The sequence below is a fragment of the Rutilus rutilus genome, assembly GCF_951802725.1.
Source record: "Rutilus rutilus genome assembly, chromosome: 19".
Taxonomy (NCBI): Eukaryota; Metazoa; Chordata; class Actinopteri; order Cypriniformes; family Leuciscidae; genus Rutilus; species Rutilus rutilus.
Window position 1 is genome coordinate 9561295 of NC_140232.1, and position 23852 is coordinate 9585146.

The window sequence follows — 23852 nt, forward strand, 5'->3', positions numbered from 1 at the left end:
GCTTTTCCAGAGTGTGCTTGGCTGGGAGGCTGCTGAAGCTACCCCACACATCCCGCTTCAGAAAATGAGAGCATGGCAGGAGCGGCCCCCATAGCCAAACTCCGAGGAGATCAAGCCCTTTGGCAGCGCTGTCCCGTACACAGTCGTCTCCAAGTGTCGGAGGACCACCACTCCGGCCCCAGTATTCTTCCTTTCCCTCTCTTTCTTGACTCATCTGCGAGAGGATGTACCCGCTGCCACCAGTGTGGATGGGAAGCCTGGGTTGAGTATCACTTGCCAGTAAGTGTAAAGGGGAATACATATCAGGCTTTGGCCTGACATGTGTGACATGCCGTAAATGTAATCTGGTTAATCCGCCTGTCATTCCAAAATTAGAACGGTCAGTACATGGGCACCGCTTTGGGCTAGTCATTGTATGCAACGCGAGACAAGGAAGTGGTGGCTCTCTGATATCTCTGCAAGGACAAAAAAAAACCCTCTTGCTTGCAGGTGGGGATCTCGAAAGAGATCCTCACCGACCAAAGCACAACATTTATGTCAAGAACACTCCGCAAACTTTATGAATTTGGAGGAGGCTTAGGTGCAGGGATCTACTAATACGAAAAATTTAATTCAGTATGAACTGGACCTGAGTTGTTCCACTGGACGAGGGCTCTGTGCAGTTGGCAGTGACAGTAAAAGAGAAGACGGAGCTCAAGCCGGAAATAAATTCTAAGTCTAATGCTTATTTTCCTGTCACTTACAGAGACCGCCTCTCATTGTTCCAACTCACGGAGGTAATCAAGTTACAACATGAATTTGCTCATGTATTCTTCCCTTTCCCGGCCATATGAACATCCTGGACCACCATATTGAGCTGTATCCAGGGGTAATACATTGCCAACCCTACAGGCTGCCTGAACACTAGAAAAAAGTGGTGTGTGTGGAATTAGAGGCTATACTTAAAATGGGCATGATAGAAGCCACTCAGTGACTGTGCCAGGCCAATAATGTTTGTGTTTAATTAGCGGGTTTAAGGTTAGGTGTTGATTATCGAAAGGTAATCGAAAATCGAAAGCAGTGTCAAAAATGTATGCTTATCTAATGCCCAGGGTTGACGAGTTGCTTGATGGGTTGGGTAAAGCTCAATTTTGTTCCGACACTAGATTTGAAAAGGGGAATCTCAATGTCTCAAGAGAAAATGGCCGTTTGGATCACACCAGTTTGCTGCGCTTCCTTAGTTTGTTCAGGGCCCCACGTACGTTCCAGCGTCTCATGGACAGTGTCTTCCATTCCCACCAGGCATACACCACAGCCAACCTGGATGACATAATTTACATTAATGATAGGACGTGGCATATGTGACACACGAGGGCAGTTCTGAGGTCGCTGCCCATGGAGGGACTCACAGCAAACTTAAGAAACTGCCCAATTGGATTAGAGGAAGTACAGAATCTGGGTTTACACACGGATCATGGGCAGGTGCGACTGGGACCTCAGACTGGGATTTGGGACCTGAGTTGTCCCAGGTGGTGGAAGAATGTCTGGCCTGAGTAAGGCAGTGGGAGTATGTGGCAAGGGGGCATGGTTTTGTTGCAGAAAGAGAGCAAGATTGCAAGAAAATATTTTTTTTCAGAGAAGCTTTTGTTAAATAAAAACTTTAAAGTGTTGCACAGCAGCTCTTTGACCCGAACGCCTTCTTTTCCTGGACCAGAAAACGTGAAGCGTCACATATGCATTCAGGCCCAGGGGCACATTAACGCATGGGCTTCCATGGGCTGAAGCCTAGAGGCCTACAGGCTGCACGAAAATTATATTTTTCAAATAATTATTTTTATATATGGGAGTTTATAGCAGTGACAATCGCATTCTATAAACGAACACACACCACCTGTGTTTTTTCAGGACTCGCAACTGTATTTTCGTCATATCCTTGCTGTGTAAACGGAACAGGATTAGACAACTCCTTTTTTGTAACGTCATACAGTGCCACTGAGAGCCGCTCCGCGTTGAATGCGGATTCAGTAACTTGCATGTGGATATAATCTGCGTCTCAAATTTGCTCGCGCTTTTAGAGCAGTTTGCAACCACCAAATTGGCCACATTTATGCCAAGCTATTGTTTTAATTTATGGTGTCTAGGTCATACCTGTAAATGTGCATTTCAGCCAGTAAAGTTTTGATGCCATTTTTTTATTATTGCCTCTGTATAATGCCTTTAATAATGTAGAGTTTATAAGTGCAGCTCTGCTTTATGTAACCGCTATACCTTCTGGCAAAGAGTGAATTTGCATATTTGAATTTGATGTCCTGAAAGCCTTTATGGCAAGGGTCGGCAACAGACGGCCCGCCAGCAATATTTTCTGGCCCGCCGGATTATTTTGGAAGTCCGTTTTTTTTTTTTTTTTTTTTTTTTTTTTTAATCAGCCTATTTTTATTTTACAATAACGGTTTACAAATAGGGCCCCGTGTATCATTCATTCAATCGTTTTTTCAAATTAATTTTGATGTTTCTACGCAAGTTCAGCAGACATTGAGGTTCGGGTTTGTTCCAATCAGAGCATGTGAATATTCCGCTCCGCTCGCTCATTCCGCAGGGTCGCTCGAATGATCTGCTGGTACCAAAATATGTGGAATAATACAATTTTTTTTTCTAGTCGACTAGTAGTTGTTCATTTAAGCCATTCGTGGACAAATCACCCCTTTATATTAATTTAATTACTTAGGCTATATGATAATGAGCGTTTAATATAGCCGCACTCAAGCTCACGACCGCATGCATAAAGCTTGCCACAAAGAACCGGTAAAAGTAATGATTATGAATGTGTCTAAAATAGCAAGGAGACAATTAATTATTTATTAATAAATTGGTGTTTTATGTGTCGCTGCAAAGATGAAGTTGACGAAGCGGACTCATGAACGCCAGAGAGAAATGCACATTTAATATGGATTACATATTCAGAGAGTATAACAGTATATTAGTCAGTCAAGTTTATTGTCGGACTGTAAGCGAATGAGGCATGATTGCTATTCACACCTTAATTAAAATGGCTGTAATCTGTTACCACAATAGTACTTGATCTGTTTAAAATGATTTCATTGATATATGCCTAAGATGTTAAATTAAAAATCTAAATAAAAAATTGTCTAATCCAGTAATTCATTTTTTCTATTTTTGTTCTGAGCACACAATCAGAAAACCCGTCGTTATTTGTTTTTTCATTTTAGGTCAGGAAATAAATAATGGAAAAACAAGTCGTTGAAAAAACGATTGAACGAATGCTACACAGACCCATCATATTCCACGATTATATACCTACTGCGGGCGCAAAACAGACAAAGAAACACCAGAACAACCATTTTTGTAGCAAATTTTAATGTCGTCTTTCGTCTTTTAAATCGGAAATAAACACAAAGTTGCTTGACAAAAGATTGGATAGCCTATACTAGGCTAATTCAAAAGAGGGGTAATTATTGGACGAATAAAACGTAATCGGTTTTGATGAGGAAAAAAAAACCTATACGAGAAAAAAAAAAAACTATACGAGTGCGGATTCGAATTCAGAACCTCTGACACGCTGGGCGAAAATTCTACCACTGATCCATTAAAATACCTGTTGGACAAACAGCCGGATCTATATATTTATTCACACGAAAATTCTGACAACACAGCCTTTATTAAGCTACATCTTATTAAACAACAAATGTAGCCTACTATTTAAATCGATTGCTGGACATCGTGATGTTATTGTACATATATCTGATTTAGCATTGTAACAACCCCCACCCCACCCACTTTTTAAAACAAAGTTGCCACTGTCCATAGGCCTGCTCCCGTGTAGCTGGCCCCACATCTACTGGCTAAAAAAAATATTGGCCCGCGGCCAAAGTTACTTGCCCACCCCTGCTTTATGGGATAAGAGTGAAGGAGAGACAGGAAACAACAAAGGAGAAGACTTGGGCACATGATCAAGAAAGGACCAAGCCGGTAATTGAACTTGGGTCACCTGTAAGGCTATGATGCTATGGCTTCAACAAAATAGAAAAATTCAGGCAAATTCAGAATTTTATTATTTTTAAAAACTGAGGAAAAAAAAAAACATATAAAAACAATATTTATCAAAATTTATATTTTATCTGTTTCTTAAAATTTTTTTAAAAAAGATTGATTTTGAATTTATGTTTCTCAAATGCAGTTTTACAACAAACAACAACAAAACCTTCAGTGTTTAACTGCACATGTATTATACACAGTGGAAAATATTGTTCCTTCCTTGAAATTACCAATCAAACTGAGTGGGTTGTAATTCTGATAATTAATTCATTGTATATGTATATGTATATGTTTATGTATATGTATAGTAGATTTTCAAAAGATGCATCCTATCCCCACTTAAAAAAAAAAAAAAAACATACACACGTCTGAGTTGATGATAAATGTTTTCATTTGATTTTATGACCTCTGATGCTTACTGCCTTTTTCTCTTTTCTGTTCTTCTTTATATCCGTCATATCTTCTCTTTTTCATCTTGTTCTTTAGCTCAGTTTTCTCACCTTTCATTACAGGAACCTCTTCTCTCAGCTTCTGAAACTTCTTTAGATCAGCACAAAAAAGTACCTGAGACACAAAAAGAAACAATAAAGAGGTCATCAATGTGAAAAAAATATATAAATATTATTATCCAATGAAAGTTGTACAGTATTACTCACAGACTGTGCCCAGCCAGCATAGGGACCCCAGTTTTTTCTAAAAAAGTCACCTAGAAAAAGAGAATAAAAAATATACCTCATTTACTTTACTTTTAAAGTAGATTTTTACTACTACTTTTTTTTGAGACAACGCGAGTTTGTCAGTTTAAAACTCACAGGCACAACTTGACTGTTGTGTGGTTGCCAGGCAGAGTATATTATAGGTACTAACCAATCTCTTTGTAGACTCTATCAGTCAAGGTCTTCTGGCTGTTACCGGCAGCAAAGTTGTAGTCACGTTTGGCGATCTGCCACACATGTGTGTCCACAGGAAGAGCCTCAAACTTGTCCAGTGACATCAGACATACACAGTCAGCCACCTGATCCCAAGCAAACATATATTTCAGATGTAACACAGATGTTTACAGATATGATAAATCTATGCGTTTAACAGCTAGAACGATCAGGACAGTTCGGCTGAAATAAAATAAAAGCCCTCATGTAAAGGGAACTATGCCAGTAGAGGTAATAAAGGAGCATATGGTAGAAGCATACCCTATGCAAATGTGTTGCATTGTATTGCAAGCATGTGTCCCATTGTACATGTACTGTACTTGATAACAATGGAGTTAATCAAAAGTTTGAATATATTAATATTAATCAAGTAGCTTTAAGCACTGACAATTTACCTAACTTTAACTTCAGCTTTAGACTGCCATAATAGTAATTGACCTGGAAGAGAAAATCCTCCATAGAAGATGGAACTTCATGGTATCACGGTAGTTGCGTTGCAATTGCGAGGGTAAAAGTGTATGCATTCATGTACTGCTATGCAAAGAGTATTTTTAACAAATAATTACTTTGAGACCAACTCCAGGAAGAGTTCTCAGTGCATCTCTGGCCTGCAGGTAGGGGGCTCTGCGGAGCGACTGGAGCCAGTCAGGGCCATTAGAGTTCACAATGATTTGTGAGCTCTGCTGCAGGAAACGAGCACGGTAGCCAAAACCCAAGTCTCGCAAACGCATCTCCACACTAGGGTCTGTCACAGATATACAAACAAACATTCAAATATTAAGCATTATCCTTTTCAGAGCTTGTTTAATTTTGCATTGTGTTGTGTCAATGATTTTGGTTTTTAAACACATTTACTCTTATTAGTCTGTCTGGAATATATGATTGTGATGGTCAATATTGGCATTCAGCAGCCAAATAGTTTTGCATAAGAATGCTAAACTATATAAATAACTGTTGTCACAGGCAACCCATTTCTTACATATGTGCTATTTTCACATCTCATATAAGTCTATGATCTTTCTTCTCAAAAAATTGAATTATTTGAATTATTTCACCCAATTTCTTGAACAGATTTAATTGAGCTTTTTATTCATATATAAACATTAAATCAACATAGATACACAGAGCACATCAAATATGGTAAAAGGATACTCAACGGTACATGCTCGATGTGCGAGAACAAACCTCATTGGTTCTTGTGGAAGCTCAAATGTGCTTGCATTACACATGAGAATAAACCTTGTGCATCAAGCAAGCACATTTGAGTTTCTATTTATCATATTTGATGTGCTATCTACAGTATGAGCGTTGATCTATGTTTTATATTGTGAACAAAAGCCTAAATCATATAAAGTGATCAAACTTTCCCAATTCATATGGATTACGTTTTCTTGCATTTTATTAACTTTTTGAAGTTTTGGGTGAATGTACTTTTAATGAAGGGACATAATTTTCCTTAACAAAAGCCTAGGGTGAATTTGTATGTGAACTAACCATTAAACTCAAATCAACATTTCATGTCTATTCTTTTAATTATTTGGTATGTACCAGGGTCAGAAATTAACAAGATATTGTGGCAAAAATGTCACTAACTAAAATTACTGCAGATATTTAAAATATGCCCTTTTTTTGAGAAAGCAATGGCTGGTAAATTCTGTAACCCCATTTCGCCATTTCTCCTCAGACGAATGTCTGAACTAAATCACAGATCAGCTTGAATGGGTGTTGTACCAGCGCTCTTTAAATGAAACAAATACATGCTTTAAACACTGCAATACTTCATATGTGAGAGACCTGACAAACATCTATCCTTCAAGTTTTTATTATATTGATATTTGAAATATAATTTGTTTAACTGAAAAGTGTCACTAAATGTTAACATGCAAATGCATATTTTACTGTATAGCTATATGTAAAAGTACCAGAGTCGTCATGGATGATGAGTTTGGTTGAAATTAATTAAATATGTTTAATGGGTTAAATTAGCTCAATTAAGGACTTAATTCCATTTTGTCGGCTGCTTCATTCTGTTCTGTGCAATTTAGTAAGAGTAAACGGCTAAGTATAATTTATTTATAAATTGAATCTATATAAGACACTTCAATTGTTGTATGGTAGAATTTGGTGGTAGCTCAAAAGGTATGAAATAGGAGTCCATTAGCTCCTCTGCAGACACCATTGTGAAGTTTCACTGCAAATATCTGTATTTGATGTCTAAGAGGCGAGTGGTGTTATGTAGATAATATGAAATAAATACAAACATGAAGAAAGCACCCCAACAACTTAAAACAGTGATTATAAAAAACTACTTAAAACAGAAAACTAACTTAGAGACCAGTGAAACATTCTTGAGTGTTTATATTGTACATTATTTAAAGCTACTTTTGCATTTCATATTGATTTGAGTTTATTAGTAACAGCCATAATTGTTTTGATCACTGACAAAATGATTGTGTGAAAAAAACAAAACATTGCATGACAGTAGAGTGCTAGTATAGCTACCTGTAAGCATATAAATGCAGCAGTTAGAGTTCTTACCAGAACCAGGGAGTATGACCATATTAGCCCGGTTCTGTCAACACTGCATTGGCTCCCTATTAAACATCGTATACATTTTTAAATATTGCTGATCACTTACAAAGCACTAAATGGTTTAGCTCCGCAGTACTTGAGCGAGATCTTAACGCATTATAGTCCTTCACGTCTATTGCGATCTCAAAATTCCGGCCAGTTGATAATACCTAGAATATCAAAATCGACTGCTGGCGGTAGATCCTTTTCCTATTTAGCACCAAAACTTTGGAACAATCTTCCTAACATTGTCCGGGAAGCAGACACACTCTGTCAGTTCAAATCTAGACAAAAAACACATCTCTTTGAACTAGCATACACATAACACATTATAGACTTTTATAATTCAATGTTAGGCTGCATAGATTAGGTCAGCCGGAACCGGGAACATTACCCATAAATCCTGATGTACTTGTTACATCATAAGAAGGATGGTGTCTACGCTAATATTAGTCTCTCTGTTTATCCGAGGTTTACCGCAGTCCGCCGTATCCAGGCCGTATCCAGATCTGATGAAGGACCTGCGCCTGCTTCCCTTCCCTTTACTTCAGTACAGATAAAACGTTGTCGGGATAATTCCGGTCGTGTGGCTACGCAGACGCGACAAAAAAAATCTGTATTATACATTTTTAAGGTCAGACAAGTAGTTTATTGAGGGATGATTTGTAAAGAAGGACTACACGCCTGCGCACATATATATTCAAACGCGCATACCTTTGGACTGAACACGTAATGTGCATGTGCGCGATGTCTGCGTTTTCGCAGGTTTGCGTTTTTGAGGTTTGCGCAGAGATAACGGATAATCGTTTGCACCTTCTAACCTATTTCAGGGAGTGCGTTCTTGAAACACCTGGCACCAGGTTTTGTGTGGATGGGCGGCCGGAGCACGTTAAGGATTTTCCTGTTAGAACGGTGTTGTGTTAGAGGTCCCTACATTAATAACTAATGATCTTCGCAACGGAAGTGAATCAATCAATCAAAACTAACTTTAGCTGGACAATAACTTTATCCTAGAGCTGTGGTAAAGCCTTAAGGTAATTTCCTATTATCTCTGTAAAGCTGCTTAACAATCCATATTGTTAAAAGCGCTATATAAATGAAGGTGACTTGAATTGATTTGACTTGTAAGAGTTGGTTTTATTTAATGCCATGTCAGCATCTAAGGCTATTTTCATGGCAAAAATTAAATTACAAAAATACAAATATCATATAAATACAATAAAACATAGTTCATATTAAGTCATATTATAAAAAAAAATTTTTTTTAAATTCTACCTGTAAGATCTTGCAGAGGGGGGAAATCATGATAGGCCACATCATCAATCTTGCAGAGGAGAGTCCCGAGTGTCTGACACAGTCTGTCAACCATGCCCTGAATCCGTGAAATGTGATTATTAGAGCTACAGATGAATGAGAAAAGACACTCCACGGGATCTTGACGTAACAAACGCACTCCTGAGATATTCAAAAAGACAGACACATCCACACACACATTAAAAAGGATTTTTTTTAAATTAAGAACCACTGTTCAAAAGACAGCACTCAGTAGATTTTAGTTTATGTTGCACTTGCTAATATGTCAGTCGTCGTGGATCTATAGACACAAAGTTTGTTTCGTCAAAAAAGTGACTAGTATTAGGCTGGTCATGTGATTTCAACATGTCTGGCCTATGAAGCAACCTGCTTCCTGTAAAATAAATCAGCTTTTATTAGGCTACTTAAACTATCAGTCAAAAGTTTTAGAATTTTTTTTTTTTCTGAAATAAATCTCTTATGCTGACAAAGGCTCAGTTTATTTGATCAAAAATACAGTAAAAACAGTAATATTGTGAAATATTACAATTTAAGATAACTATTTTTAATTTGAATATATTGTAAAATGAGATTGTTTTTCCTGTGCTGAATTTTCAGCAACCATTACTCCCGGTTTCAGTGTCACATGATCCTTCAGAAATCATTCTAATATACTTATATTTAGTGCTCAAGAAACATTTCTTAATATTATCAATGTTAAAAATAGTTGTTAGAATAGATACAGATATGTTAATCGATACAAATATGATATGTGTAAATTATCTTTAAACTGAAAAATTACACGTGTACACCTTGAAAGGAGAAGAAAATACTGTGCTTGTTACCCTCAAGTTGTTTGAAAACATACAATAACCAACTGGTTTCAAAGTGTCTGGCAATGCACCATAAAAGTATAAAACTAGTCCATGAATTATTTTTACATCTTAAAAGGTACACTATGTAACTTTTTTCCCTTCTAACGGTTAAAAACAAAACTGCATGCATTTTGTTTGTGCTTCGGCTCTGCGTGACTGTGTGGAGATGAATTTAGTTATCCTACTGCTCATAAATCATTGCCTTAAAACTTGCCTTAAAGGGATAGTTCACCCAACATGAAAATTCTGTCATTAATTACTCACCCTTATGTCGTTCCAAACCCGTAAGACTTTCATTCATCTTCGGAGAGCTAGCAACTTCCACTTTGATGCTTCAAAAAGTTTTAAAAAGAGATCGTAAAACTAATCCATATTAATCAAGTGGTTTAGTCCAAATTTTCTGAAGAGACTCGATTGCTTTATACGATGAACAGATTGAATTTAGGCTTTTATTCACATATAAACATTCATCAACTCACACATCAGTTGTGGTAAACGGAAGCTCAAGCATATTTGCTTCACGTGCAAGAACCAATGAGGTTTATTCTCATGTGTTACGCATAACGTTTGAGCTTCTGCAAGAACCAATGAGATTACTTTGTTCTCACGCGTCAAGCAGGTTCGGTTGAGCTTTTGTTTATGTACGCTGATCAAAGTTTAAATGTGAATAAAAGTCTAAATTATCTGTTCATTATATAAAGAGGGTCTCTTCAGAAAAATTGGACTAAACTACTCAATTCATATGGATTAGTTTTACAATCTCTTTATTAACTTTTTTTGGGGGAAAAAGCTAATTTACTTTGCACACACTCCAAAGGATGAGGACTCAGGGTCGATTTGATAAGGTAAAACTGACACCATTGTTACTGTTCGTATCACTCTTTATTAGGGGTATGCGATATATATCATCTGCGATAATATCGTAATTGTTGTTTTAACAATGTGCAATCTGACATTATCGACTATATCCCTCACACACACACACACACTCACACACAGAGAGAGTGCACACAATCTACGTGATGTAGTCTAGTTAGTAGATTAGACTAGTGTGCGTTTTGAGTGCACGCTTTCACTGCGTGATTTAGTCTAATTTATATAATTGAATATAGTTAATAAATATCACACGAAGAGTGCAGTTTTTCTCCAGATATCAGCATGATAACAAATGTGATATTGAATAAACTTTTGTTTAATAAACAAGAAGTTAATATTAAGTGACTTACATTTTAGACACCATATTGCCTGTTTTTGCTCTATTTCGCCAACCAAAATAGCTCAAAACAAAGCCACAGCACTGTAATCGCGTCTCTGAGCAACACACGCCTGTGTTTCCTTACTGAATGAATCAGCTTTTTAATTAATCAGTTGAATAGGTAACACTTTACAATAAGGTTTATTAGTTAACATTAGTTAATTAATTAACATGAACTAACCATGAGTAATACATTTGTTACTGTATTTATTAATCTGTTAACAAAAAATTCAGCTGTTCATTGTTTGTTCATGTTAGTTCACAGTGCATTAACTAATACAACTTTTGATTTTAAGAATGTATTAGTTAATGTAGAAATTAACATTAACAAAGATAAATAAATGCTGTAGAAGTATTGTTCATTATTAGTTCATGTTAACTAAAGTAGTTAACTAATGTTAACTAATGAACCTTATTGTAAAGCTTTACCGTTGAATCAATTACTAAGATGGATGTCAAATGCTTCCTGAATTATCAGCCGTTTGAATGAATCGGTTGAATCTCAATGACTCACTCATTAACGGTGACTTGCTGCCACATTGGCTAGTACTGTCACATGCCTGTCCTGTCTTGTGCTGCACATGGGTGTTTTGTTATTTTGGGCCATGTGCTCGTGTCTATTGTCTAGCCCCTCCCATCTTGTTATCTGATTGGTTCGTTCTGTCACGGAATAGTTGAATATGAGACGAGGATTCAAATGCAGAGGAAATTTATTAGACACTGGCAGACAAGATACAAAAACTCCGGTAGCAAGCAGGAAGGAAACACCAGGAACAGGTAACTTGGACAACGAACCAGCCCAAGACTACAAACACAAGTGGCGCTTTTCCACTGCATGGTACGGCTCGGTTCGGCTCGGTACGGTTCGACTCGGCGCGGAACAGTTCGGCTCGCTTCGCTTTTCCACTGGTACGACTCGACTCGGTACGGCACGGTTCGGTTCGCTTTAGCTCGGTTGCTTTTCCACTGCAGTTAGTACCGCTTCAAAGTGGGTGGGACTGATCGTTATAGTTGCCGTCTTTACTGCAAAGACATCATCATATTAAATGCGAATTTTTCATTCCGTGTTACCCCATCCGCTCCTCGGCAACCAATGAGAGGAAAGTACGCACCTCGTCCACTGACCACGATTCAGCCATTTCTTTTTTTGAAGTTTATACTCTTTTAAAACAAGTAAAACAAGTACTTTTAAAACAAGTGCTACAGCGTTGGCTGTTGTCTACTGGCTATTTAAATCTAGCGGGTTTAGTGTCTCGTGTCGTAAATACAATGACGCTGGTAGTGATGTTTCTGTCTGACCAATCAGTAATCTGCAGTGTTTTCACGTCACATTTTAGTATCGGTACGGTACGCTTGGAACCTCAACAGAGGTGGTACCATTTAAAGCGAGCCGAAGCGAGCCGTACCGTACCGTACCATGCAGTGGAAATGCGCCATAAGTGAGCCGTACCGAACCGAGCCGTACCATACCATGCAGTGGAAAAGCGCCAAAGCGTGCCGTACCGTACCATGCAGTGGAAAAGCGCCAAAGGAGGCTAAATAGGGGAACAAACAAAGGAGGGTAACGAGACAGACAGGTGGGACAAATAAACCAATAATCAGATAACAAGATGGGAGGGGCTAGACAATAGACACGAGCACATGGCCCAAAATAACAAAACACCCATGTGCAGCACAAGACAGGACAGGCATGTGACAAGTACTGGCAGTTTTAATTTCACATTTAAAGTATCTTTTCATGTTTTAAATAATTTCAAATATAAATTATGTTTAAAACATCAAAACATTATTTATGCATTTGTAGCTTATTACATGTAGCATTATTACATGTAGCAGGTTATTAATTTGTCACCTCTGAGCTGCAATGAACAGTCGGTGTAAATGCATCTAAATGCCAGTTCTGTTTCTCCTCTCCATTGCCCAAGATGGATTTTGTTGATACTTATTTAATTTGATTGGTAACAGCCCTATTGTGTCTTATAATTATAATTAAATTTGATTAAATTTATGAAATTGACACAAAAGATGATACATGCATATAATTAGGTTTAAAAAATGGATTTAAAAAAGGTAAAAATGTCCATAAAAGGTAAATACTAGGGATTCAACGAAATATAAGCCACTGAAAATTATCGGCCAAAAATGGCGTTTTTGGCCAAAAGAGAAAAAAGGCCGAAAATATGGCACACCGCCCCTCCTCTCAGTGTACAGCATGTTTTATAACTTTGCAAGCGGCTCCGCTTCCAAAGATGCACAGCTTTGAAGCAACTGCTCGGTATTTCGTTCCATGTGTGCGCTGCGCTCTCTTCTGTTGCTCACGGCCCAAACGCTCCACTCATGCACTCACGATTACCGTAAAAGCAAAGGCCACTCAAATAACGTACCGAAATGAAATTTCTCTGGACTTGTTTGTGGTAAAGGCGGTATAGCCGTTCACTGATCCACTCCCTGCTCTGCTCACAGGACTACATAGAACTCACATGCTGACGGTATAAGTGCAGTTCATATGGGGGGGGTTGGGGTCGGACATGTGTTTGCAGGGGGACCTCGCAGATTTGCACTACGCCACTGATTCTTTCAGTATATGGAAAAGAGCATCACGAAAATTCAGCATAACTGCATTTGTGTTGAAGAGGAAATCACATGACATGAGAAAATTATAACAGAATTTTCATTTTTGGGTGAACTATTCCGTTAGTTAGATATGTACCTGTAAAGATGTTAGCTGTATGCTTAAAGTGTGGATCTGCGGTGCTCCAGTTCCTGTAGAGATCCACTAATTTTACACCTAACTGGAAATAGTCCCTCAGAAGTTCCTCCTCTTTGATGTCAGGTTCTGACATAACTGTGCATATTCCCACCTCTTCCTGCTTCATGTCAATCATTCTTTTTGACCTCTTCCCCAATAACTGCTCCTCCTCTTCCACTTTTTGTTTCTGTCTGTTTTCTGTTCCTGGATTTTTTTGATGATTGTAAACATAGTACCATAATGTATCCTCTGTTTGAGTAAGCGTCCACACTTTTCCCCGCATTACTCCCGTCCAGTGACCATCTGCAGTCTCACGCCATCTAAAAAGATAGACAATCATGAACAATTGAACACAGATATTCATACGCTTAAAGAAACTTTTTTTAATTTTAAGGCATTGTACAGAATTAAATATTACTTTACTTACAGGGTGCTATACAGTACAGGCCAAAAGTTTGGAAACATTACTATTTTTTATGTTTTTGAAAGAAGTTTCTTCTGCTCATCAAGCCTGCATTTATTTGATCAAAAATACAGAAAAAAAAAATAATATTGTGATATATTACTACAATTTAAAATAATTGGTTTTCAATTTATTATACTTTAAATTATCATTTATTTCTGTGATGCAAAGCTGAATTTTCAGGATCATTACTCCAATCTTCAGTGTCACATGTGACATCCAGTCTATCACATGATCCTTTAGAAATCATTCTAATATTCTGATTTATTATGAGTGTTGGAAACAGTTCTGCTGCCTAATATATTTGATGAATAAAAGTAAAAATTCTTTTTTTTTCCTTTTTATTCATCAAAGTATTCTAAAAAAGTATCACAGGTTATGAAAAAAATATTAAGCAGCAGAACTGTTTCCAACTTTGATAATGAATCATCATATTAGAATGATTTCTAAAGGATCATGTGATAGACTGGAGTAATGATCCTGAAAATTCAGCTTTGCATCACAGAAATAAATTATAATTTAAAGTATAATAAATTGAAAACAAATTATTTTAAATTGCAATAATATATCACGATATTACATTTTTTTCTGCATTTTTTATCAAATAAATGCAGGCTTGATGAGCAGAAGAAACTTCTTTCAAAAACATTAAAAATAGTAATGTTTCCAAACGTTTGGCCTGTACTGTATATGGTATGCTGCTTACTGTACAGCCCATATTTACATATCAGTACCTACTCAGTATTTAGCAGCTTGGTGGAAATGTTGTTAATTATATGTGTCTTGGTAGGCCAGTCAAAACACAATTTACACAGACATCTTAAAGGTACAGTATAAAAACAGCATGCTTAGGGTGAGAGACGGTGTGAAATAAAAGAAAATAAGATTGGCTTGGGTATGAGAAACAATGACTAACATTATAAATGGACTGCAGGGAGTAAATAAAATGCTACAAAAGCATAGAATGTGACCCTTTTAAAAGAAATGTTTCTTTTGAAGAGAGCAATGAAACAGTAGAATATAGTTTACCTGAAGGTCTGACCACATCCCAGAGTGAAATCCAGCCGAAGCTCTGACTGTGGACATGTGAGTGACCGCCACGCCTTACAACCCACAGAGAGCAGAGCATGCTGGGACATTATGTAGCTTTGATCCTTACACCATCAGGACATATCAAGTCAGCTACTGTGATAACAAAATAGAAATAATTATAACAACAATTCAAGGAAAGAATAAAATAGACTGAAACAAATTAAAACATGCTATGAAAATACACATTTGGTTTGCACAGAAGAAAAGTTTAAATAAATGAGGTCTGTAGCGCACAAAGAGACACCCTGTACTTAATATATCTTGTGCACGCTGTATAGCCTATATTCTATACGACAGAAGTAACAGGAACAACTATTTTTCACAGAAATAAATATACTTCAGTACAACATTTTTTGCAGTCTATTGGGCAGAAAATGTTGCCAGCTAATCACTGTGTTCTATGGACAAGGGGCGCACTTTGTTTGTTTTCCCCTCAATTCGTATTGTTACCTATTGGAATGTATACAATAAATTGCTTAAATACATGAATTCCAAGGACTGGTATCTGAGATACAAATCGAAACCCGTCCTAGTAAGCTCTAGTAAACGAGGTGATTGGTTTATCCTGATCAGCCCTGAAAAGATAGACTCGCAACGCCGTCTTGATGTTTCAGCATCAGCAGAGCAGATTTAAAGTCGAGCCTCCAATGTTAACAACAACAACAAAACTTAACGCTGCTTTGCGAAGGAGGCAAGAGAGCGTTTTTCAGATGTGTTTTTATAAACATATTTTCACTTAATGAACTGACAGCCCATCGGCTAATCTTCAACATTGTATTTATCTTCTTTTTCTGATTGAATTTTATGACAGATTGAACACCATTCGGCGCATTACCTTCTTCTTCTTCTTCTTCTTCTTCTTCTTCTTCTTCTTGTTTCTGGCCGCTCACTCCTTAAGAGTATTACCGCCACCTACTGTACAGCCTACATGGGTGATGCATCTGTATATTCCTTTTATATACATTCATCCTTCCCTCTTCTCTCCTTTTATTTGTGGATGTAATGCCTCACCCACCTCTGCTGGTGCTGCGTGTTCAGCTCCTCCAACTTCCGCCCTGGGCTCCTCAACCTTTAAGGTTCCCCATACATTATATCATTATACACAATCCCCATACATTATATCATATGCTCTAATCCTGTATTCTTTAAAAAGGTTTTGCCAAACAGCCCCATATCTCTGAGAATCTCTCAGTCCCTTTCCCAAGAGGTCCGTGACATTTATTGGTCTATCCTTTATAGTATTAAATAAACTACTTCGTTGATCGTCATATTTATTACATTTAAAAAATACATGCTCTACTGTTTCTAAAATATCACATTCATCATACCATTTTCATGCTTCCCCATTATTGCAAGTGTTGAATTTAATCCTGGGTGTCCTAATCTTAATCTTGAGATCATTACTTCTTCCTTTCTGTACCTTCCATAACACTGTTCTTTTCCTACAAATTTTTCAATATTATAATATCATCTCCCTGTGCTACTATTTTCGCACCTTTGTTGCCATTTATTTACTAGTTTATTTTTAATCACTGATTTTTCCTCACTTCTCCCCAGTGGTACTTTTATATACACTAATTTTTCTTTAATGCCTTTTTTTTGCTTATTTATCAGCAGTTTCATTTCCTACTATCCCAATGTGTAGCGGCATCCAACAGAAGTACACTATTATACCCTCGGTTTTCAATCTGTACAATAATGTATATATTTCCATCATTAAATCTTATCTGTAGACATTATCATTTTAAGAGCTGACGATGAATCTGAACAGATCACAGTCCTAATTGGCTTAGTCTGTGCAATCCATTGTAGCCCTTCTATTATGGCAATTAACTCTGTAGAATATACAGACAATTTCCTGTAGTCTATTAAATTATATTCATCTTCCCAGTCCAGTCCTCCTTATAAAAAATATATATATATATAGCCCTTCTATTATGGCAATTAACTCTGTAGAATATACAGACAATTTCCTGTAGTCTATTAAATTATATTCATCTTTCCAGTCCAGTCCTCCTTATAAAAAAAAAAATATATATATATATATATATATATTTCCTCCCTTTATCACTATTCCCGCATTCTAATATAGGCTACTTTTTACATTATACTGCCCTACACCAATTTCTTGTAAATTATATTTCAACTCTTGTCTTTCTTGTGGAAATTTCCTGCATGACATAAAAATGTGTTCTCCAGGTATGAAGTAAACTCCACAGATATAAACTGTGGACCATTGTCGGTGGTAATGGTCTGTGGAAAGCCCCAGCGGGAGAAGAGGGACTCCAGAAAGTCCACAATGACCTGGGAGGTGACGGAGCCGGTAGTGGTCAGCTCAGGCCATTTGGAGTGTAGATCATACACTACGACCAAGAACCGCTGATAGTGGGGGGCACCGTGGATCTCGCCACATATGTCTAATTGCAGATGCTCCCATGGCTTTGAAGGCCAGGCCAAAGGTTGCAGGGGTGGCGGGGGTCGACGACCAGTCTTTCCACTTACAAGACATGCTGGGCATTCTTTAACAAGGGCCTCAATGTCTTTGTCTATGCCTGGCCACCACACCAGGTCGCGGCATCTCTGTTTAAGTTTCACTATGCCCAAGTGGCCCTCATGTGCCATGGCCAGCACACGGGCGCGAAGGGCCCCTGGAATCACAGTGCAAAACCCACGCGCCACACATGTGTCATTCCAACAAGAGAGCTCCTGCTTGACCCGAGAAAAGGCTAACAGCTCCTCTGGTAATTCCCTTGGCCATCCCTGACGAATGTAGGTGCAGAGCTGGGAGATGACTGGATCCTGTTCTAAAGCTGCCTTCAGTTCCTGTAGAGTGACTGTGGACTCGAGCGGAGTGTGTAGCGTGAGAATAATCTCACTTTCTATGTGGTTGACGCTGGTGGGCGGGGCCTAGGCAGGAACTGACCGAGAGAGAAGGTCTGCAACGACATTATCCCGGCCCGGGGTAAACTGTAAAGTATAGTTGTATTGGCGGAGGCGGTCACACCAATGATGCATTCTCAGCGGCTTGTGACCGGTCCCAGTAGAGGAGAGCAGAGCTGTCAAGGCCTGGTGGTCTGTTCTCAGCGTAAACTGGCGGCCATAAAGGTAGAGGTGCCATCTCTCGCAAGCCCACATACAAGCGAGTGCCTCCCGCTCCCCAACTGAGTATCTTTGTTCGGTTTGGTTCAGAGCTCGGGAGGCGAATGCAACAGGCCTCTCCACGCCATTCTGTACTTGTGACAGTACAGCCCCTATCGCCATGGCCGAGGCGTCACAGGTGACCAGGGTGTGACTGGATATGTCAAAATGTGCCAACACTGGAGGTGAGGTAAGTTGAGCTTTAAGAGTTTGCACTGCCTTGGTGCATTCTAACGACCAGACCCACGGCTCATCTCTCCGAAGCAGCTGGCGCAGTGGGGCTGTTATGGCTGAATACTGAGGCATGAACTTCATGTAGTAGCCCGTCATGCCCAGAAATGAAGCGAGCTGGGCAGACGAGGTCGGTTCGGGAACGGAGAGGATGGCCTCCACATTAGATTGAAGGGGAGAGATGCCCTCAGTGGAAAGTTGGAAGCCTACATATTCAATGGCCGGCACAGCAAAAACACATTTGCTGCCATTGAGGGTTAGACTGTGCTTGGCGAGGGCTTCGAACACACTCTGCAGGCGACTGTCATGGATAGCCGTAGTAGCACCATGTACCACCACATCATCAAGGTAAATAACAACACCTGGTATACCTGCCAGTACTGAGGTCATGACCTTTTGAAAGCAGGAGGGGGCGGAGCTGAGGCCAAACGGCATCCTCGTGTAGCGGAAAACACCGAGGTGTGTAACGAAGGCCGTCAGGTTTCTGCTTTCAGGGTGGAGGGGCACCTGGAGATAGCCCTCTCTGAGATCCAGTTTCGAAAAGACAGTGGAGCCGTGAAATTGTGCCGTGAGCTCCTCCGACGTGGGCAATGGGTATCTGTCTGGGATGACTGCTTTGTTTACTGCACGGAGGTCCACACAGACTCGCAGAGCCCCTGTTTTCTTTCTTACCACAACCAAATTCGAAATCCATGGTGAAGCATCAACTGGCTCAATGATACCGGCATCCAGCAGCCGCTGTAGCTCAACAGACACTCCATCCCTCAGGGCCAGTGGAATACGGCGCAGTGGCTGGACGACTGGCGTCACCGAGGAGTCAATGAGGGGTTGATGGGCAAAAGCAGACAGACAGCCCAGCCCTTCAAACAGTGATGACCACTTCTGATGCGGTCCGGCAGCGACAGTCATGATGGCAGCCCCCCCTGTGTCAATGAGTGAAAATCCCAATGCCATGAACAGATCCAGCCCCATTAAATTCACCCCTCGTCGGGCCACATTAAAGACAAAGGAGGGCAAGACCCTAGTGCCATAGCTAACAGTCACTGTGATGGACCCCAACAGGTCAATTTTTGAGTTACCATTCCCATGTAGGACAGCAGTGGGCGTGGACAGTGGACAGGAATGAAAGAACTTATGGTATGTACTGGCATTCAGGAGGGAGACACTTGCACCTGTGTCTAGCAGCAGGGGAATACACACTGTGTTTATATTCACTGTACATGACTTGAATTGCATGGGCCCCGATGTTACATGGCGAATTATGGTGGGTGAACCACGGGGAGTGTGTCCATCCGATCTGGAGGGGGCCGAGCGGCACATTTTGATTTTTCCTGCCACAGTTACAGCATGTTTGGTCATTAGCTGGACAGTGCCGGGCTCTGGTGGCATGTGTGTTTGATCCACAGTTACCGCAGGAAAACTGCCTTTGATGCTGACGCGGCCCTTGCTGTCTTGTGAGATGCATGACTGGGTCTGGGGCTGTGTCTGGTACATCCAAACCAGAGCTAGATGTGAACAGCCTTAGCTAGCGTCAAGTCGTCTTATTCGAGTAGCAGCGTCTCCCTGATTTTAGCCTGTGTAGTGTGCTCAATCAGCTGATCGCGTATCATCTCGTCTGTCAATGTGCCGAATTTACAATGGCTGGCTAAACCTTTTAGGTTGGAGACGTACTGATGGACGGACTCCCCTGGTAGTTGGTGTCGTTGTCTAAACATAAACCGACTCAATAAAGCACTCTGTGGGGCAGCAAACTGGTCTTTTAAAAGTTTCACTGTCCCTGCATAGTCTGTATTTGTCCCGTTGCCAGTTAACGTCTCCAGTACCCGTTGTCCCTCGACTCCTAAACAGTGCCTCAGCAATGCTGTTTTCCGAACTGCACTCACGTCGGCTAGTCCCGTAGCTTGTAGGTATGTTTCAAAAGACTTATGCCAGCGATTCCACGGTATTGTAGGCTCACCGGGAAGTGCGAGGAAAGGAGGTGGAGGAGGAAGAGAAAATTCAGCCATCCTCGTCGCCAATTGTTGTGTATAAAACAAGACACTGGACGAGAGATTTATGAATGCAACTCTCTTTACTTCACTGAGAAAACAGAACTAAACATTTCAGACCAAAACAGCTGCAACCTCAACATGCAGCGAGGCATTACCAAACGAACACAGATTAATTCGTCCTGAGCGGACATAACACCAACATGACTAATGTGAGGTTTCCAGTTCACTTTATTGTCAATTATGACTCCTATAAATGTTATTTCATTAACATTTTCAATGTTCACTCCATCCAGCTTAATTTCAATTTGCAGATTATTTTGACCATTACCAAACATCATTAATTTAGTTTTCTTTAAATTTAGTGAGAATTTGTTTGTATCAAACCATAATTTAATCTTCTCTAATTCCTTATTTGTCTCCTGCACTAGCAATTTAAGATCACTGCCTGAACAAAAAATATTAGTGTCATCAGCAAACAACACTAATTTCAATACTTCTGACACTTGGCATAAATCATTAATGTAAATAAGAAACAATTTTCTTTTGGTTTTGGGCCCAACACTGCCCCCTGTGGGACTCAACAAGAAATTTCCAGGCATTCAGAAAAATAATCTCCCAGTTTCACAAACTGCTTTTGCTGTGTCAAATAACTTTTTATCCAGTCTAATACCTTTCCTCGGATCCCATTTCGCTCTAATTTTCCTAGCAACATTTCATGATTGATGGTATCAAACGCCTTCTGTAGATCAATAAATATTCCAATAGTATGCATTTTGTTATCTACTGAACTTGATATTTCTTCTATAAAGTCTAACAATGCAAGTGATGTTGCCCTTTTTGCTCTAAATCCATACTGGCATTCATTAAATATATATTTTTTTTTTTCAAAAAGTTGTCAAGACGAGTGATAAAAAGTTTTTCTAGAATTCTTGAGAATTGTGGAAGCAGAGAAACCGGTCTATAGTTTGTAAATTGATGTTTGTCTCCAGATTTATAGAGTGGAATGACCTTTGCTATTTTCATTTGATGAGGAAATGTGCCAGACTGAAATGATGAGTTGTAAATATAGGTAAGAGGTTTTAAAATGGCATCAATAACATTTCTCACCACTGTCATATCAACATTGTTACAATTTGAATTATCTCACTTTCCTCCACCGGAGAAAGGAACATTGAATTTACATTTCTTTCAATAAAGCAATAACCATATTGATAATTTCTGGGGTCAGGAATATTCTCTGCCAGATCTTTCCCAATGTTAACAAAAAATGCATTGAAAGTATTTGCCACCTCTGTCATATTATAATTGTCTTTGTCTCCCATATTAAAATATTTAGGATAACTTAACTGGCCAAAAGATTTTTTCATTACTTTATTCAATATTTTCCACATTTCCCTCACATCAGATTTCTTATTTTCTATTAATTTAATGTAATAATCTTTCTTCAAGATATTAGTCCATTTATTTTTATATTTCTTATACTTATTTTCCGCCTCTTTAGTTCTTTGTTTAAAAAACTCCTTATAAAGCAAATTCTTCTTTTTGATTGCATTTTTCAATCCCTTTGTAATCCAGGGATGTCCTTTTTTTCTTTGAAATTGTACATATTTTCTTCAATGGGCAATTTTTGTCATTTAGTTTTTTAAATAATCTCATAAACTCATCACAGGCATCATGTACATTGCTCTTATCATATACACCGTCCCAATTCTTAAAAACATTCAAGGATTCTTCTGATCTTAATCTTTTGAATTTGTTTAATGGTTCCTGATGAGGCTTACAATCACTTTCAAACACTGTAAATACGGGCAAATGATCACTGATGTCACTCATTAATATTCCACTTATTGCATCGTTAAAGATTTCATTTGTTAGAATATTGTCAATTAGTGTGGCGCTATGGGTCGTTATCCTCGTAGGTCTAGTGATTTTAGGGTACAAATTCAAACTGTAGATTGTACTGATGAAATTTTCAATTTATGCTTACCGGTATTTGGATTGAGCATATCTATGTTGAAGTCTCCACAAACAATGATTGTTTTACTTGCTTTTTTGGTATACATTTCCTCCATATATTCACTACATTTTTCAACACATGAGCCTGGTTTTCTATAAATACAACTTAGAATCACATTCTTCCTATGTTCTCTGTGTAACTCAATTGATAACATTCAAATATATTTTCAACAATGAGACTCATATCCTCCACAACACTAAATCTCAAGTTAGTGTCCACAAATAACATATAGTTTTATAAACACTTTACAGTTGGCAGTCCATGTATGTTGTATTTTCTTCATTTTTCTCAGGTACCTGGCTTTCTTTGCGATGTCTGCATTGTGCTTTGTGAGGTGCTCATTGATATAAACGTTTGTTCCTTTGAGCTTTTTTCCTTCCTTCAAAATCGCAATCTTGTGTTTTCTGTTTGCAAATCTCATGATGACAGTAGAATTATCGCCGGCTTTCCTCCTCGCCCATACACAAAAGAAATATATTTTCTGGATATGTTTTGGAATATATGCACATATTTGAAATTGGCCCAATAAATAAATTTCATACTTATATTTCATATATTTTTGTTATATTTCAGAATATATTTCAATGTATTTTTTTCTGTACGGGTCCCCAAAAGTGTCAAAAATATATGTGGCATATATTCCAAATACATTGAAATATATTCTGAAATATAACAAAAATATATGAAATATAAGTATGAAATATATTTATTGGGCCAATTTCAAATATTTGCATATATTCCAAAACATATCCAGAAAATATATTTCAAATACAATTCTTTTGTGTATGGGCGGCAACATATGGCAAGCCTCAACATTATTACAATCCAGATCAATTCCTTTTGATTGTAGAAAGCTTGCCACTTGTTGCTCTGTCGAGCTGGTGTCAATCTCAGCTGCTGGATCCCTGATGTTTGCGTCTACCGCAAGCATACGATCGGGGTTTCACCGTTAACCCGGTTATTATGATGTCATTCATCCTCGAATATTGTTCGAGGTCTGCAACCCGGTTCTCCAGCTGCACTATTTTCGTGTCCTTCTCCGCGTTCTGGATGCGAAGAGACTGGACCTCCTTCACCAAATCCAAAATACGGATCTGTTGCTCCTTTACCTCCGTGAGCTGTGTTTTGAGGAAGTCCAACGTGACTTTAATGTCATCGGTTTCCTCAGCCACATCACTTAACTTCTTCGGCGCCATTTTCACATTTCGACATTTGC

At 38.7% G+C, this 23852-nt stretch overlaps 1 protein-coding gene across 1 annotated transcript in view; it reads right to left on the reverse strand.

Moving 5' to 3' along the window:
- Positions 1-16129, reverse strand: part of ogg1 (8-oxoguanine DNA glycosylase) — a 50335-nt gene extending 34206 nt beyond the window's left edge. Inside the window, exons 1-8 of the mRNA XM_084388405.1 lie at positions 16095-16129; positions 15197-15349; positions 13666-14024; positions 8808-8987; positions 5528-5706; positions 4900-5047; positions 4689-4738; positions 4452-4596 (exon numbers count right to left, since the gene is read on the reverse strand). Of these exons, the coding sequence (XP_084244531.1) occupies positions 4452-4596; positions 4689-4738; positions 4900-5047; positions 5528-5706; positions 8808-8987; positions 13666-14024; positions 15197-15306 (1171 nt within the window). The 5' untranslated portion in view covers positions 15307-15349; positions 16095-16129. The remainder of the gene's footprint in view (positions 1-4451; positions 4597-4688; positions 4739-4899; positions 5048-5527; positions 5707-8807; positions 8988-13665; positions 14025-15196; positions 15350-16094) is intronic.
- Between the last annotated feature and the right edge of the window lie 7723 nt (positions 16130-23852).